At 38.7% G+C, this 15,617-nt stretch overlaps 1 protein-coding gene across 1 annotated transcript in view; it reads right to left on the bottom strand.

The window, feature by feature from the left end:
* Rp1 (RP1 axonemal microtubule associated) overlaps positions 1–15,617 on the bottom strand; it is a 316,472-nt gene that overhangs the window by 74,689 nt on the left and 226,166 nt on the right. Inside the window, exon 25 of the mRNA XM_046428620.2 lies at positions 4,714–4,877. Within this exon, the coding sequence (XP_046284576.1) occupies positions 4,714–4,877 (164 nt within the window). The remainder of the gene's footprint in view (positions 1–4,713; positions 4,878–15,617) is intronic.

Raw genomic sequence — 15,617 nt, 5'->3', positions numbered from 1 at the left:
GGAGGCTGAGGCAGGAGGACCGTGAGTTCAACTCCAGCCTCAGCAATAGCAAGGTGCTAAGCAACTCAGTGAGACCCTGTCTCTAAAGAAAATACTAAATAAGGCTGGGGATGTGGCACTCAACCGAGTACCCCTGAGTTCAATTCCTGGTACCTCAAACAAAAAATAGGAAAAGAAAATTTAAAGCAGAAGAAGATTATTTTTTAAAGAGGAGAAAAGAGACAAATGCGAAAATCATGGAGTTGTGCCCAAATCCCATGACATGCTGATATTCATTTAGCTAATGGCTAATAATTTGTAGGTACACATGGACATCTGACCTTTAAACATTGACAAGGCCCAAGATAAATGTTCCTGATATCATGCACATACTCACTGATGGGCTAGAGCAAGACAATCTTGGCTCCCTCTCTTCCTTCCTCCTACTTCAGCCTCCAGATATTTCTACACAGACCCCCGTGCCAGCACTAGCCACCTACCAACCATCTGCCAATGCTGCCTTCCTGACTTCATTCATCTGAAAAATTGCCTTAAATCCCACCCCATCAGGAAGCCTACCCCCATTTGTGGGCAGTTATCAGAAGAGTCAGTCTCAATATAAAGATAAGAATGTTTTATACTTTAAAGTGTTTTAATGTTTAACTCTTTCCGTCTTCACGATAATATTATAAGGTATTCTTGTACCCATTTTTCAAAGGAGAAAATTAAAGCTTGGAAAAAGTGAAGTGGTTTACACATGTTTCCTTACAGAGCAAAATGCAGAGTAGGAACTCAAATAAAGGGCTTCTAATTGTTGCTGATATACATTGTGTTTAAAAAGGCATATTGTATCCTTCAGAATATTCTAAGGAACAGACTGTATAATTAAATTATTGTGCAATGCTGTAGGAGCTCATAATTAATATTAAACCTGCTCATCTACAAATTTTTTTATTTAATTTATGTGTTCTTTTTAGATATACATGACAGTACAGTGTATTTTGCCATATTTGACACACATGGAGTATAACTTATCATCTACAAAATTAATTGACTTCATACAGTGGTAAACCAGAGACAAGAAACTATTTCCTAAGGGTAAACGGCATGGGCTCTAACTTTTTTCAAGCTATAAAGAGCACTATTTGGTGTTTCTATTTGCAAAAATACAATAAACCGACCCCCTGAGAAATCTCTAGGAAGCTTTGTATGTAAATATTAACCACAAAAGATACATGGAATGCCTTTGTGATACCTCCAGGGTAAGAATTATCACAAAAGAAATTCAGCAATAAATGCCCCAAGACAAAGAAGCAAATATTAAACAAATTTTAGACAAGAAAATTTTCATTAAATATTCAAGCTTTTAAAAGATGTTCCTTAGTGTCTAGTCTATGTCAGCTAGTGGATAAGATTCAAAAGTGAACAGCTGAAAGATGTTCAGCCCCTGATCTCCAGAACTACACTCTGCCTGCTCTCTCCAGATGTTCTGCCATATGATCTTTTAGTCACTAAGAAAATGTATGTCAAAAACCCAATGAAATACTATTTCATACCCACTCACCCACTGGGATAGCATTTTGGTTTTTTGTTGTTTTTTTTTGTTTGTTTGTTTTTGGTACTGGGGATTGAACTCAGGGGCACTTGACCACTGAGTCACATCTCCAGCCCTGTTTTGTATTTTGTATTTTATTTAGAGACAGGGTCTCAATGAGTTGCTTAGTGCCTTGTTTTTGCTGAGGCTGGCTTTGAACTCACAATGCTCATGCATCAGCCTGGGTCCGCACTTTTAATAAAAGACAAAAATGAATGGTGGTGGGAATGTGGAAAAAGGAAACTTCTCACAATGCTGGTGGGAATGAAAATATGATGCAACTGACTTGGAAAACTGTTTGGAAATTCCTCAAAATGCTGAACATATATTTTCCATAATCCAACATTTATACTCCTAAATATATAACCAAGTGAAATGATAGCACATGTCTACACACAAACATATACTGGGATATTTATCATAGTACTATTCATAATAGCTAAAAAGTGAAACTGACCTAAATGTCTGTCATCTAGTGGGTGATTGGATAAAGTGTGATACAGGCACATAATGGAATATTATTCAGTCATGAAAAAGACTGAGGTATTGTATTGATACATGCTATAACCTGGGTTAAAATCTTAAAACCATTTTGGTCAATAACATGAAGAGACAGCCTAACAGAATGGAAGTAAATGTTTACCACATGCACCTGAGATACAGCATTAATCTCTAGGATATATAAAGAATTCATAAAACTTAACACCAAAAAAACAAATAACCCAATCAATAAATGGGCAAAGGATCTGAACAGACTCTTCACAGAAGAAAAAGTATAATTGATTAACAAACATTTGAAAAAATGTTTAACATCTCTAGCAATTAGAGAAATGCAAATCAAAAATACACTGAGATTTCACCTCACTCTAGTCAGAATGGCAATTATCAAAAATACAAGCAACGATAAATGTTGGAGAGGATGTGGGGAAAAAGTTACACTCATACATTGCTGGTGGGGCTGCAAATTAGTGTAACCACTATGGAAAGCAGTACGGAGATTCCTCAGAAAACTTGGAATGGAACCACCATGTGACCCAGTTATCCCACTCTTTGGCATATACCCAAAGGACACAAAATCAGCACACTGTAGTGATGCAGCCACAATAATGTTCATAGCAGCTCAATTCAAAAGAGCTAAACTATGGAACCAACCTAAGTGCCCTTCAACAGATGAATGGATAAAGACAATGTAGTATATATACACACACAATGGAATATTACTCTACCTTAAAGAAGAATAAACTTATTATATACTGGTAAATGAATGGAGCTGGAGACTATCATCCTAAGTGAAATAAGCCAATCCCAAAGAACCAAAGGCAGAATGTTTTCTCTGATATGCAGACACTAAAACACAACAAACAGAGGCTAGGAAAGAATAGGGGCACTTTGGAATAGACAGAGGGAATTGAAGGGAGGAGAGGGGATTTGGGAGTGGTAAAAACAATGAAATGAATCAGTCATTATTACCCTATGTGCATATATGATTACATTACCCATGTAATTCTACACCATGTACAACCAGAAGAATGAGAAGTTATACTCCATTTATGTATGATGTGTCAAAATGCATTCTACTGTCATGTACAACTAATCGGAAAAAAAAATGCCATTATACTAAGTCAGACAGACAATAAAGACCCCATGTTGTATGAATCCATTTATATGAAATGTCCAGAACAGGCAAACTTATAGAAACAGAGAGCAGAACAATGCTTTCCTAAATCTGGGGGCTGGAGAGTTAGAGTTCTTGCCAATGAGCTTTCTTTTGGGGTGAATTTTGGAGGTTGTTGTATATATCTGTGAATTTACTGAACATCATTAATTGTACACTTAAATGGGTGAATGTATGGCATCTGAATTATATCTCAGCAAAGCTCTTTTAACAAAAAGATTAGAGCTAAGATAACTTCCACAGAGTCACTCATGTCACATAACTTTCAGGGGAGTGAGAAATTTTAACTGCAAGATATTAAATACTATGTACGGCAGGAATAGACCATAATTTGGTGTATAGTCATGATTAGTAACAACTAAGATTTATCCATTTTTCCCTGTGTCCTGGTTGGCATGGTGCTATGTGAAGCAGATACTTTCAAAAAGTAATTTGTATAAATGAATCAAGAGTAATCCCACTGCTCAGGATTTGTCCTAAGAAAATAAAATAGCTTTGGTTAAAAAAGAAGAAAGTTAAGATTCAAAGTATATTCATTGCAGTATTATTTATAATAGCAAAAACCTAGAAGTCATTTAAATATTCAACAATAGCAAAGTATTCCGTATAGATGGTGTACTACTAGTATTTAATAAGTGGGAAATTTATAATCAAGAAGACTTGTAGCTTCTTATATAAATGGTAATACATAGAAAGGAGTGATACAAAATTGCATATGTATTATAATATTAGTGGTGAATATTCATTAAACATTTCAGGAACTACAACAAGGATTACTTCATTGAGCCTTCATGATAACCCTTTAAGGGAAAAATGATCGAGGAAACATTGCAAAGAAAGGTTTTGTTAACCGAGGCAAAGAAAGGTTAACGTATGTCCAGCTCACCACGCTTATAAATGGCCAAGTCAGCATTTAAATATTGGTCATGTGATGGCTTAGTTCCTGTGGTCATCGTGGGCTGCACCATCTCCTCTCATCACACCATCGTGGCCCATCATCTACATGAGGCTGCTTGTGTAAAGTATGTAAGGATTCAAACAAAATCTTAGATGGACATTCACAAACAAAAATACTCAGCTTAGGGCTGGGGATAGAGCTCAGTTGGTAGAGCACTTGCCTCACATGCACAAGTCCCTGAGTTCAATCCCAAACACCACAAATAAATAAATAAATAAAAGCTCAGCTTGTTGGTAAGACAAATAGTAAATTTTTCCACTCTAAATTTTGAACTTTCCAAAGTTTGTGTGCTTTTTGCTTCTGTATACAAATAAAAATGGACTGAAATCTTATATTTCTATGATTACTACTGTTTCCTAACTCCCTTAGGATAGAAGGTTTCCAGTATAACAAATATATATATAATGCAAATGCAAGGTCAACAGAACAAAGTCATTCTTGGTGCATCCTAGGGAATGTATACCATAATACATCTCAGCAAACAAGTTAGAGTCATATTAGTCTTACCTTGAACATATCTGCACTGTTGGAACTAAACAGCTGGTGTTTCCCAGATCCCAAAATAATAGGCCCTGAACATCTTGTTTCTCCATAGACATAAAGGGATACTGTTGCCGTGGTGCCAGCATTTTCAAGTTCCCCAGTGACAACAGTCACCTTCCAGTCTCCATCTGCAAAGGAAAAAGAAAAAAAGAAAAAAAAAGCAACATGAAGTTATGGAGGAAAATTCTTAGTATTAGGGAAATGGAGAAGTCTACTTAGGCTACTTTAGATATGAACTAAACAGTTTGTAAAAACAAGAAGTTCTCAAAAAAAAAAAACAACAAGAAGTTCTCAAAAAAAAACAAGAAGTTTTCAAATAATTGTTTAAAAGAACCTCTGCTTTGTAAGTTAGCATATGCAATCGTTTTGAAAATATAGCATTCTGATTACAAAACAAAGAGCAGTGGGCTCTCAAGAACAACAGATAGGAGCAAAACAGCTGAGTTGAGGCACTTAGCACTCTGTGTTTGACCGACAGACCTGGGAGTTTGTTAAGGTACCACTGTGGAATCCTTGGGTGGGGATGAATGATGGATGTGCACCGGGAGCCTGAGTTTGAGTCCATTATCTATACCAGCACAGAGCCCCGTGAGGCTGGTATTAGTAGTACAGTTTGGTGATCCTAGAAGGACAGGGGTAAGGATGTAGAAGACCTTAAAAGAAGCAACAAAGAGCTAAGGGTTTGGGGGTTATTGTTATGTTTGTTGTTGTTGTTGTTGTTCATGAAAAATTGCTGGAGCCCCCTGAGAGCCGGAATGGACCAATGAGCAAGGGGGAAAATTCTGTGCAACATAATGGGGTGTAGCAAAAGCAGCAGGGTGTGTGGGGAGGAGGATGAAGAGAAAATGGATTGGGAAAAAAAAAAAAAAAACAGCGCATCACGTAAGCAGAATAGATCATTGAGCTTCCGGCCGCAGTGAAGCCAGGAGCACCGAAAGGTTGGGACAAGCAGAGCATGACAGAAAACATCTTTGTGATTGCTTTAGTTGGAAAGACAAATTGAGATTGTATTTCATTTTAGCCTTTTGCATACTTCTTGGGGAAACTCTAGCAACAAGCCCCCAGCAGGAAACCCCTCTGGCCCTGGGTCCACGCCATACAGTCAAGCATAACAAGGCTGCAGTTCTGCCTGCCAGAACTCGGTGTAGGACATGCATCTCTGCACAGCGCAGGCCACCCCTGGAGTGCAGAGCAATTTGAAGACATCTTTATTGTTATTTTCAAAAGCTCCATAAGTACATACTGCCCTGGGTGGGATTTTTACACTTCCAAAATGTAGTTAAAACCCACCACCATTCTGGACTCCCGAGTTCTCCGTAATTCCTCCACTAAGATGTTTATCTTTCCTTTTAATACATCAATTCTACTCCATTTCCCTGCCCATATATATCCATACACACCCTGTGAAGATTTCTAACCCATTTGATAAAACCTTGCATCCAGTCAATTTTACATAATGCTACATTTAACAGTAAAGATGGCACTTGAGACTCAAAAATACCAAAGGAACAGCAGAACCCAAAGAGGTGAGCTCTGCTGCCTCTCCTCTGTAGCCAGTTTCTGTGAGGAACTTGGACTTGGGGAAAACAGAAATCATGCACATTTCAAACTATGCTCTCATTGAGAACCCTGTATTGATCCTCATTCACACCAAAATCTTCACATCTGTGCTTTGATGCATAATTCAAGAAGTTACAGAACCTCTTTCCTTTTTATCATGTAGCTAAGTCTTCTTTCCTGCTTCAGTTTTGTCTCCTTATCCTGCCATCTGAGGCTGCCCTGGGATTTTGAATTCATGCCGTTATGGCTAGACCAACAGCTTTGAGACTATAATGTAGGCTTGGGTTCTTGCTCTAAAATAGAGACAAATAGCAAGAAGCCAGCAGTTCATGTAATTCTTCTGTGTCCCTCCTTTCTGGAATTAGCATGTCACCATGACATAAGCTTCAATGGTAGAATAGCTAGTAAAAACATTTTCTGCAGTTATTTTTGTTGATTTTCAAGTTTCCCTGGGCATATTTTTCTTTTCTGCCCCTAGGAAAAATAAATAAGTCTTTTCCATCATTTCTACCACATACTTTTTAAAATCTGATCACTTAACCTCCCTAAGAATGTCTCACTATCTGAAATATGAAATGGGAACATTTGTAGAAAATAACAAAGAAACATTCTGAGTCTGTATTTAAATTAGAAGTTCCACTGTCCTGTGAAACACTTTATTTATAATAAGCCTAAAAATATGTTTACAGCTTTTGTTTTGCTTATATATATGTGTCAAATTTCAAGTATTTTTTGTAATTTCCTAAAATTTCCCTCACCAAAAAAAAAGAGTTCAGGTATTTTTCCTATACAAACTTTTATTTTTCTTTCCTTATAGCTGCTAATTACCCCAACTACACATATTAAAAAATACTGTCATCTGTTCACCTCTTTAGAAAACAATTTCTATTAAAGCTCTCAAAGGAAGAATGGAAATTCCATGGAACTGAAGTCTTAATATTTATCTTACATTTACCAGTATTCTCAAAGGATTAAAAAAAACAGTTGTTGGTTATGCAATGAGCCATTCCTGACAATCTACTTAGACTGTCCCACTTCATTCCCTTCTCATTGGCCTTCAAACTTAACCTAATACCATGGCTTCCATTTGTAGAAATCCTGCTGTAGAAAAGGGGATTTTATTTGGGGTGGGGGTGGGGGGTGGGTACTACATTCTAGGAGACTTATTTTCCTTTTGTGTTAAAAATACTTTAAAAGTAGTCTAGATGTATTGTCTGATCTCCAAATAGCCCATAATAAATTTAGATTTCTTCTCAATAATGAAGTTAAGTTGAATAGGAACTTCCACTTTTTCAATGAAAAGTATGTGCTCTGCCATTTCCATTAGCATGTAGCTAAGTGCAATCAATCAGTTCAGGTGTCATTGAATGAGAAAATCCTAAACTTCAGTTTCAATCCTATATTCTGCCATGTCCACCACTGGAATTCAATTAATATTTGCAGACCAACTGACTTATAGATATTAAGTGCCCATATTGTACACAAGCATGGTGTTGGATATTTAAGAGACTCTCTAAGTGAAGATCACAATTGAATCGACTTAAAACAGTTTATAGATCTTACCTGACACCAAGTTTGCTAATGATTCAATAGCAAGATACAGGGCAAGCATTCTACCTTTGGAGATATCATAGAACAGAGGTTGGCAAAGTATGGCCCTTGGATCAAATCTTGCCTGCTACCTATTTTTGTAATTCAAGTTTCATCAGAACAAAGTCAGGCTCATTTGTTCGCATGTTGTCTATGACGGGTCCTCTCCCACCACCACAACACAGTGGATTCTTTTTAGCTATACATAACATTAGGATTCATTTTGACATAATTATAAAGCATGGAATATAATTTGCTCTAATTCAGTCCCAAATACTTCCCTCTTCTCTTCCCTCTACTGAACTTTCTGCTACTTGTAGTTTTTAATTTTTTAAAAAATTATTGACTTGTGGATATACACAATGGGGAAATTCACTCTGGTATATTCACATATGTACATAGAAGATAAAATAAAAATTCACACACACATACAAAATAACATTGAGAAATTGCAACAAAGATCAAGTGGCCTACAAAACCTAATGGGTATATTATCTGGCTCTTTATCATAAAAGTTTAATGATTTCTCCCTGGACCACCAGTATGTCTCAGAATTGTTCTCTCTAGCCTTCATTAAAACTGATGCTGCAACAACGTAAACACACTTAATTCTACTGAGTTGAACACTTAAAAGTGGTTAAGATGGTAAATTTTATGTTTTGTATATTTTATCACAATCAAACATAGTCACATCAAAGAAAAAATAAGTAACTATAATAAAGAGAAATACATGATATACCACACACAAAAAAATGCTGGTTCAAATTTACCTTGTAAGGTAAATGGATAAGAATGGATACAGAGCTATTAAATGCCACTAATTTCCCAGCTCATGTAACAGTCTCCAGTCGTGCCCCATCAATCCATAAAGACCAGGTTAATTTACAATAGGCAACATAGATAGATCAGACATATTCTTCAGTGGAAGAAAAAAGTAAGTTCTCATGATATCTGCCAATCCATTTGCTGTTTTTGCAAAGTGACCATTTTAGTGTCTGTTAAAAGGTGGGAGTTATTTCCCCTCTTGCTGAGTTTGGGCTGCCTTTGGCTCATACAATGCAGCAGAAGTGACATTCTTGGAGCCTAATCTGCCTGAGTCTGTTAGAGTACTTTCTCTGGAGACAGACCCCTAAGTCAAGCTGTGAAACTCAAGGCTTACATGTGGAGAGATCCCATGTAAGTTTATAATTTCAATCTCATCAACTGGCATCGCCGGCAATCCATCTCAGAGATCCAGCCACATTCTCAGATGTCTGCAACTGTAGCACTAAGATCACAGGGGAAGTTCCAAGAACAAACCACCCAGGAGCCACAGCAACCCACTGAAAGATGTCAGATAATAGCAAAGCATTGTTTTAAGCTTCTAAAGCTTTGTGGTGATTTCTCGCACAGCAATAGAAAACTGGAATAGTTGCTGAGAGCATTTCACATAGAAGTACTCTCCATTCCCTTTTTTACTTATAAATACCATGCTTTTATCAGAAGGTTTGGTTATTAGCACATAAGCAAAGGGATCTGATTGAGGCACTTTTTTTGTGTGTCCAGGGTAAAGAAAAAAAATTAGGTCAGAGGACTGTTGTTAACCATTTCCTTCACAGTGTTTTTTTTTAATTAATTGGATGTTGATTTTGATTGGAAGTTATTTTGGTGAACAAAGTCCCTATAGCTAATGAAGTATAGCTAACCCTTCCTTAGATCTTAACATTTTATCTTTACCTTACTCTGTGCATTCTGCTACAGGGGTTACATGTGTTTGACTTTGCAGATCAGAAAATTAACCCTGTTGTTGAATTTAGAAACATCTGTGTCTAGACACATTTTCAGTTACTTGGCAACTACCCACTGAATACTCAGAGAAGTGCAGAGAGGATGAATGTAAATTAAGCTCTTACCATGTAGTTGCTAGTATGGAATACTGAGGTGGGAGGAAGCTGCTGACAACTGCCTGCCCTAAGTCACCGCAAAACATAGTAAAAACTATGGGCTAGCCGTGCTTGCCTGATGGCTCCTCAGACAGCAAGCATGGCTTCATGATGCTTACCCTAACAGAGCAGGACCCAGGAAGTTTCAGGGAATGTGAGAAAATCCAGTGGGCCCCTGCAGACTGCAACCTCCAACTCCCTGATTACAATGAGGGGTGATCGATGCAGCCTAAGAACAATATCAGTGTGTATAAAATGTCTTTCAAGGCTTACTTGATGGAGAGGTTCAGTGTTGTGGTGGGGAAGGACTGAGAACTGTGGGAAACTTGTGGGGGGATATTGAGGGCCACAGCCGAGTCGAGATGAATTCTCAAACCACCATAGAAGGTACTCCATTATCAAAAAATGGACAAGGATCAGGTGTTTACCCACGATATCATGGAGAAAGGCATCGAGCTCCATTGCCAAAAAACGGATGGGGGGCCCAATGCTCCGGGGCCCACGACCACAAATATACGGGGCACTGGAGGAACCCAGAAACACCATGGAGGAACCCAGCAACACCATCAGGGTAGTGCCCAGGACACATTATCCATCAGATCTCTCATCAGACAAACCAGAGGGAGCGCAGGGTTGGACATCTGCGCCTCCACCAGAGCAGTACTAACTCCAGAGATGGGAGTTCAAATCATTCCCACAGGAGTAAAAGGACCTCTTCCCCAAGGAACAGTAGGCTTATTATTGGGACGCAGTTCTTCTACACTAAAAGGACTTATGATAAGTCCTGGGGTAATTGATCCCGATTATGAAGGTGAAATAAAAATTATAGCTAGTTCTCCAAAGGGTATATCAGTAATTTCACCAGGAGATAGAATAGCACAGTTATTAATAATACCCAGCCTGCATGATAAATTTTCCAGTAGTACTATAGAAAGAGGTTCCAGGGGATTAGGCTCCACAGGTGTAGATTGGGCTATGCTGTCTTTAAATTTAGATTCTCGCCCAATGCTAAAACTAAATATTCAAGGACATGAATTTAATGGGCTATTGGATACAGGTGCGGACTTTAGCAGCATATCTCGTCAAGAATGGCCAAAACATTGGCCATTACAACAAGCCACTCAAACGCTTCGAGGCCTAGGAGTGGCGACTAATCCCCATAGAAGCGCAATGGTATTAGATTGGAAGGATCCTGAAGGATGTGAAGGAACTATACAGCCATATGTATTGGATCATCTTCCTATAAATTTATGGGGACGAGATGTCCTAGATCAATTAGGTTTGACATTAACAAATAACATCAATCCTAATGCGCCCACTATTAGGGCTAGACAAGGTTTTAGGAAAGAAAAAAGATTAGGAGAACAAGGACAAGGTATAGCAGCACCAATTCAAATAGATCAAGGAATAGATAGACATGGATTGGGTTTTCAGAAGGGGCCACTGAGACAATCAAAATTACTTGGAAATCAGAAAGACCAGTATGGGTTCCTCAGTGGCCCCTGACTAAAGAAAAGATACAAGCAGCCCATGACCTGGTCAAACAACAATTAGCGGAGGGACATATACAACCTTCCGTATCTCCCTATAATACTCCCATTTTTGTCATTAAAAAGAAATCTGGTAAATGGAGATTATTGCAAGATTTAAGAGCCATTAATAATGAGATGGTTATTATGGGACCTGCTCAATCAGGGATTCCTCAATTGTCTGCTTTGCCAAAAACCTGGTATGTTTTAGCTATAGATATTAAAGATTGTTTTTTTTTTTTCAATTCCAATTCATCCCCACTCGGCTGTGGCCCTCAACAGGGGGAGCCACAAGTTTGGACATTGATCCACCCCCATGAAGCCCTTAGAGGGTCCTTCGGACTCTAGGTAGTAAATCAACCACTCTCTTTGCTCCATGAGAGAGATCAGCATATTAAAACTTTCTCCATTATTAGCTGGACATTACTTAGAGACATTACCATTACTTATCGATGAGCACACCTAGCAAAAGATTTTTTCCTAGCTCTTTTTGTAGCACTGATGCCCTCTTCCCAAATATCAACCACAAAGCAGCCTCTGGCCCTTTGGGAGTCTCCTTCTCATAGTATAACTACCTTGTGACATCTTCCAACCATTCTGAAGGAATCCTTTCTATCTTCAGGACTTTGCCAAAATCCCTCCATCATGATGTCCTCTCTCGCGATTCTCTTTCCTTCCTTCCCATCTGGTGAACTCCTTATGTCTATAGGCTCAGCTCAAAGGTCACCTCCTCTAAGCAGCATTTCCAAACATCCCCCCTTTTGTAACCAGAACCAACCACTGTCTGCTTCACGACTTCTTTAGAGTCGTACACTTCAGTCTTAAGCTGTGCAAATAACTGTCTCCACAGATAGGGACCCTCCCACCCCTCTCTATCCACCCCTCTCTGCCCACCCGTATTGCAAGCCCCTCCAAGGACAAGGTCTGCCCTTAGTGTCTCCATGTCTCCAGTGCCTCATATAATAAGCACATAGCAAGTAAATAAATGACTTATAAAATGTTGTGGAATCTGTTAAGGAGTATTTTGAAAAGCAAAGACTGCTTGCTTGAAGAAGGGTATTCAAGGTATCATTAAGACTGTCTCAGCACAATGTATAACTATTTCTCAATTAACAAAGTACAAGCTCTTCAGAGGATGTGTCATGTGTCATAACATAGGACAAGGACGTTGTTACTTGCCTCTTGATTGGTCTTATTATTAGCACAAAGATAATGGAAACAATATTGGCCTTGTATCACCCCATTTTGAAGGGCATGTAAATATATTTCCAAAGAGATTTAGCAAAATACTACAAATAAGACAGGGTATTACTGTATTCTAATTTTCAATAATTTTATCTCTAAATAAATCTATGTACCTAAACTCACAAGCCCTTCAAAATACAACCTTATAAGAGGATCATGAGATTTTTTAAAAAAATTTAAGTACTTTACAAATATTTTCATTCTTTCAAAACACAAATATTATTAATCCTATTATACATGTAAAGCAATAGAGAAATTATGTGCTGACAAGCACAGGAGCTGGGATAAATTTGACACAGAATTAGAAACAGTTATGCTTCCTAGAATAAAATGGTTTCCAAACAGTGCTCAATTTTCTCTACTGTAAATTCAGAAAGTAATTATAAAACCTTATCATAAAGGAATCTATTACATATTTTATCTCAGTACTAGTTTAGGGGGAATCTCTTATCATTCTGTGATTTGGTTTATTATTTATTCATATCTGATGGGGTCAATGATGCCTCACTTTGCAGGGTTGAAGGAAAGGACCAAAAAGAGTGGTAGAGAGAGCCAATGGGTACGGAATGTGCCGGCTCCAATCCAAATGCATGCATAGAAGGGCTATAGCAGCTGGGTGAAGTCAGTGACACGTTCCTGTAACTCCATCAACTGGGAAGGCTAAGACAGGAGTATCACAAATTTGAGACTAGCCTCAGAAACTTAGTGAGTCTCTGTTTCAAAATTTTAAAAATATATATATTTAAAGAGATGGGGAATGTAGGTCAGTTATAGAGCCCCACCAGGTTTGTTCCTCAGTACTGCAAAAATTTAAAAATTTTTAAATGATGATATAGAGGGACTTCATCCAGACAGCCAGAGTGTTCAAGATTGGGATATGTTGAAAAATAAACTTTAACAACTAACACTAATTGGGTACCTAAGACCTAGCAGACACTATTCAAGATGCTTTCTGGATATTATTTTACCTATTCCTCACAGCAACCCTCAGAGACAGTTTTTAGTATTGGCTATATTTCATAGGAAAGAAATGGAAGAACAGGGAAATCCAGCATCTTCCCCAAGCTATGCAGGAAGTAGGTGGTGCAGCAAGGATTCAGCATCTGCATGTTAGCCAGGACATCCAGTGGCCTCCCTGTCACATTGGAGCCTGTGACACTCCTAAGGTAGTGGCTAGGCTCCCGTGTGATTTACAACTTACACCCTGCCTGTGTCTAGTTCCCTCCATTCCACTTTAAATCTTGATCCTGGAAGTTAAATACCAAATTTCTGCTGAGTGCCCCAGATTACAGTTCTCAGCAATTGCAGTTCTACCTTGTCCTTACTCCATATTTCCTTGATATTTGCTGCTACCACTGTCCATCTCCTTTCCCTTTTTCAACATCCACTTTTCTTTTTTTTTAACTTTATTTATTGATATGTGGTGCTGAGGATCGAACCCAGGGCCTTGCACTTGCAAGGCGAGCGCTCTACCTCTGAGCCATAACCCCAGCCCCCCGCCCCCAACCTTCTCTTGACTCCTATGGAAACCTTGACTTGCCTTTCTTTGAATATTTACTAACAATTCTTAAATACTTTGTGCCCCAACCTCCTTAGCTATAACTTTCAGAAACACATTACAGTGTTCTTGTCATTAGTGTAGCTACTCATGATCCTCCACATATTTATAATCCAAGTCTTGAGCTATGTATTCAGGTCTACATGAACTCAGAGTTCTACTGCTAGAGTTTTCTATTGCTGCATAACAAAGCATCCTAAGATTCAATGACTTAAAACAATAATTTCTTTTGCCAGTGAATCTTCAGTTTGGGCTAGGCTTGGTCACAAAGGCTAATCTCTGCTCCACAGTGGCAATTTGACTGGGAACAAAAAGATCTGTTTCCAAGGTGGTTCTTATGTTACTGGCATATTAGCGCTGGCTCCTGGCCAAAAGGTCACCCAGGGCTCAGGACAATGGCCTTTATGAATCTCCATGCCAACTTTTCCATGTGATCTGTGCTTCTTCAGAGTATGGTGGCTGGGTTTTCAAGACCAACATCTGCAGAGAGCAAGGCCAAGCAGACATAGGATCATACTTTATGACCCAACAGTGAATGGCAGAAATGTCACATAGGATCATTTCTGCTATACACTCGTAGTCAAGACAGGCTCACGTGTCTGCCCTGGTTGATTCTGTCTTTTGATACGGAATTGGCAAGTTTCTGGAGGAGCACATGGGACAGAAGATGATGTTGCTATGACAGACATTTTTAGCAAACACGATCTGCTACATCTACCTTCTCAGATTTGCCCCACCTCAACACTCCTCAGCATATTTTACCCAGAGAACCATCCCTCTAGGCCAGTGCTTATCAATTAAGGGCGATTTTGTCCCTTGGGGATATTTGGTGATATCTGAAGACATTGTCTTTGTGTCCACCACTGGGTGTGTATGGACTTGGCATCTAGTGGATACAAGCTAGGTCTGCTGCTCACCATCCTGTGATGTTTGTGAGGTTTATAACAGTTCCCCCACAACAGAGAGTTATCTGGCTAAAATGCCAACAGTCCCAAAGTGAGAAATTTTGCCTCTGATTCAGTTTGATGTAATAATTCTATTGCACTCAAAACCATACCATGTTCTTGGTGAGTTATCTGTAAATGTAAATTTGTTGAGGAATGGGTTGCTGTGGCAATGATTCTGCTTGGCTGTGGATGTTCTAAAGATGCTGAGAATCTAGAACTACTGTTTCAGTGTCAACTCTATTCCATTCCACTGCTGTGTTGAATTGTAGATATTCTGGGACAGGGAAAGGTGTGAACCAATATTCTAGAGTCAAGGTAACATCAATGAAAACTCAAACACTAGCTATTTAATGACAGGAGAAAGTGAAGCCAAAGCTACACTGGGTCTTAGGCAGCACCACATTATCTTTCTGGTTGTTCAGTTAACTCTTCCTGGCATACGCATGCCAAAGGGTCTAGACACCAAACACAAGACACAGCAAACATCTGGCCTCTGCTGGGGAAAATGCTTCTGGGT

The sequence above is a fragment of the Marmota monax genome, unplaced genomic scaffold (genome assembly GCF_021218885.2).
Source record: "Marmota monax isolate L192 unplaced genomic scaffold, Marmota_monax_Labrador192_F-V1.1 WCK01_AAM20220418_F8-fsc00044, whole genome shotgun sequence".
NCBI lineage: Eukaryota > Metazoa > Chordata > Mammalia > Rodentia > Sciuridae > Marmota > Marmota monax.
Note: the sequence above shows the minus strand (reverse complement) of the source record. Positions and strands in the feature narration are given on the sequence as shown.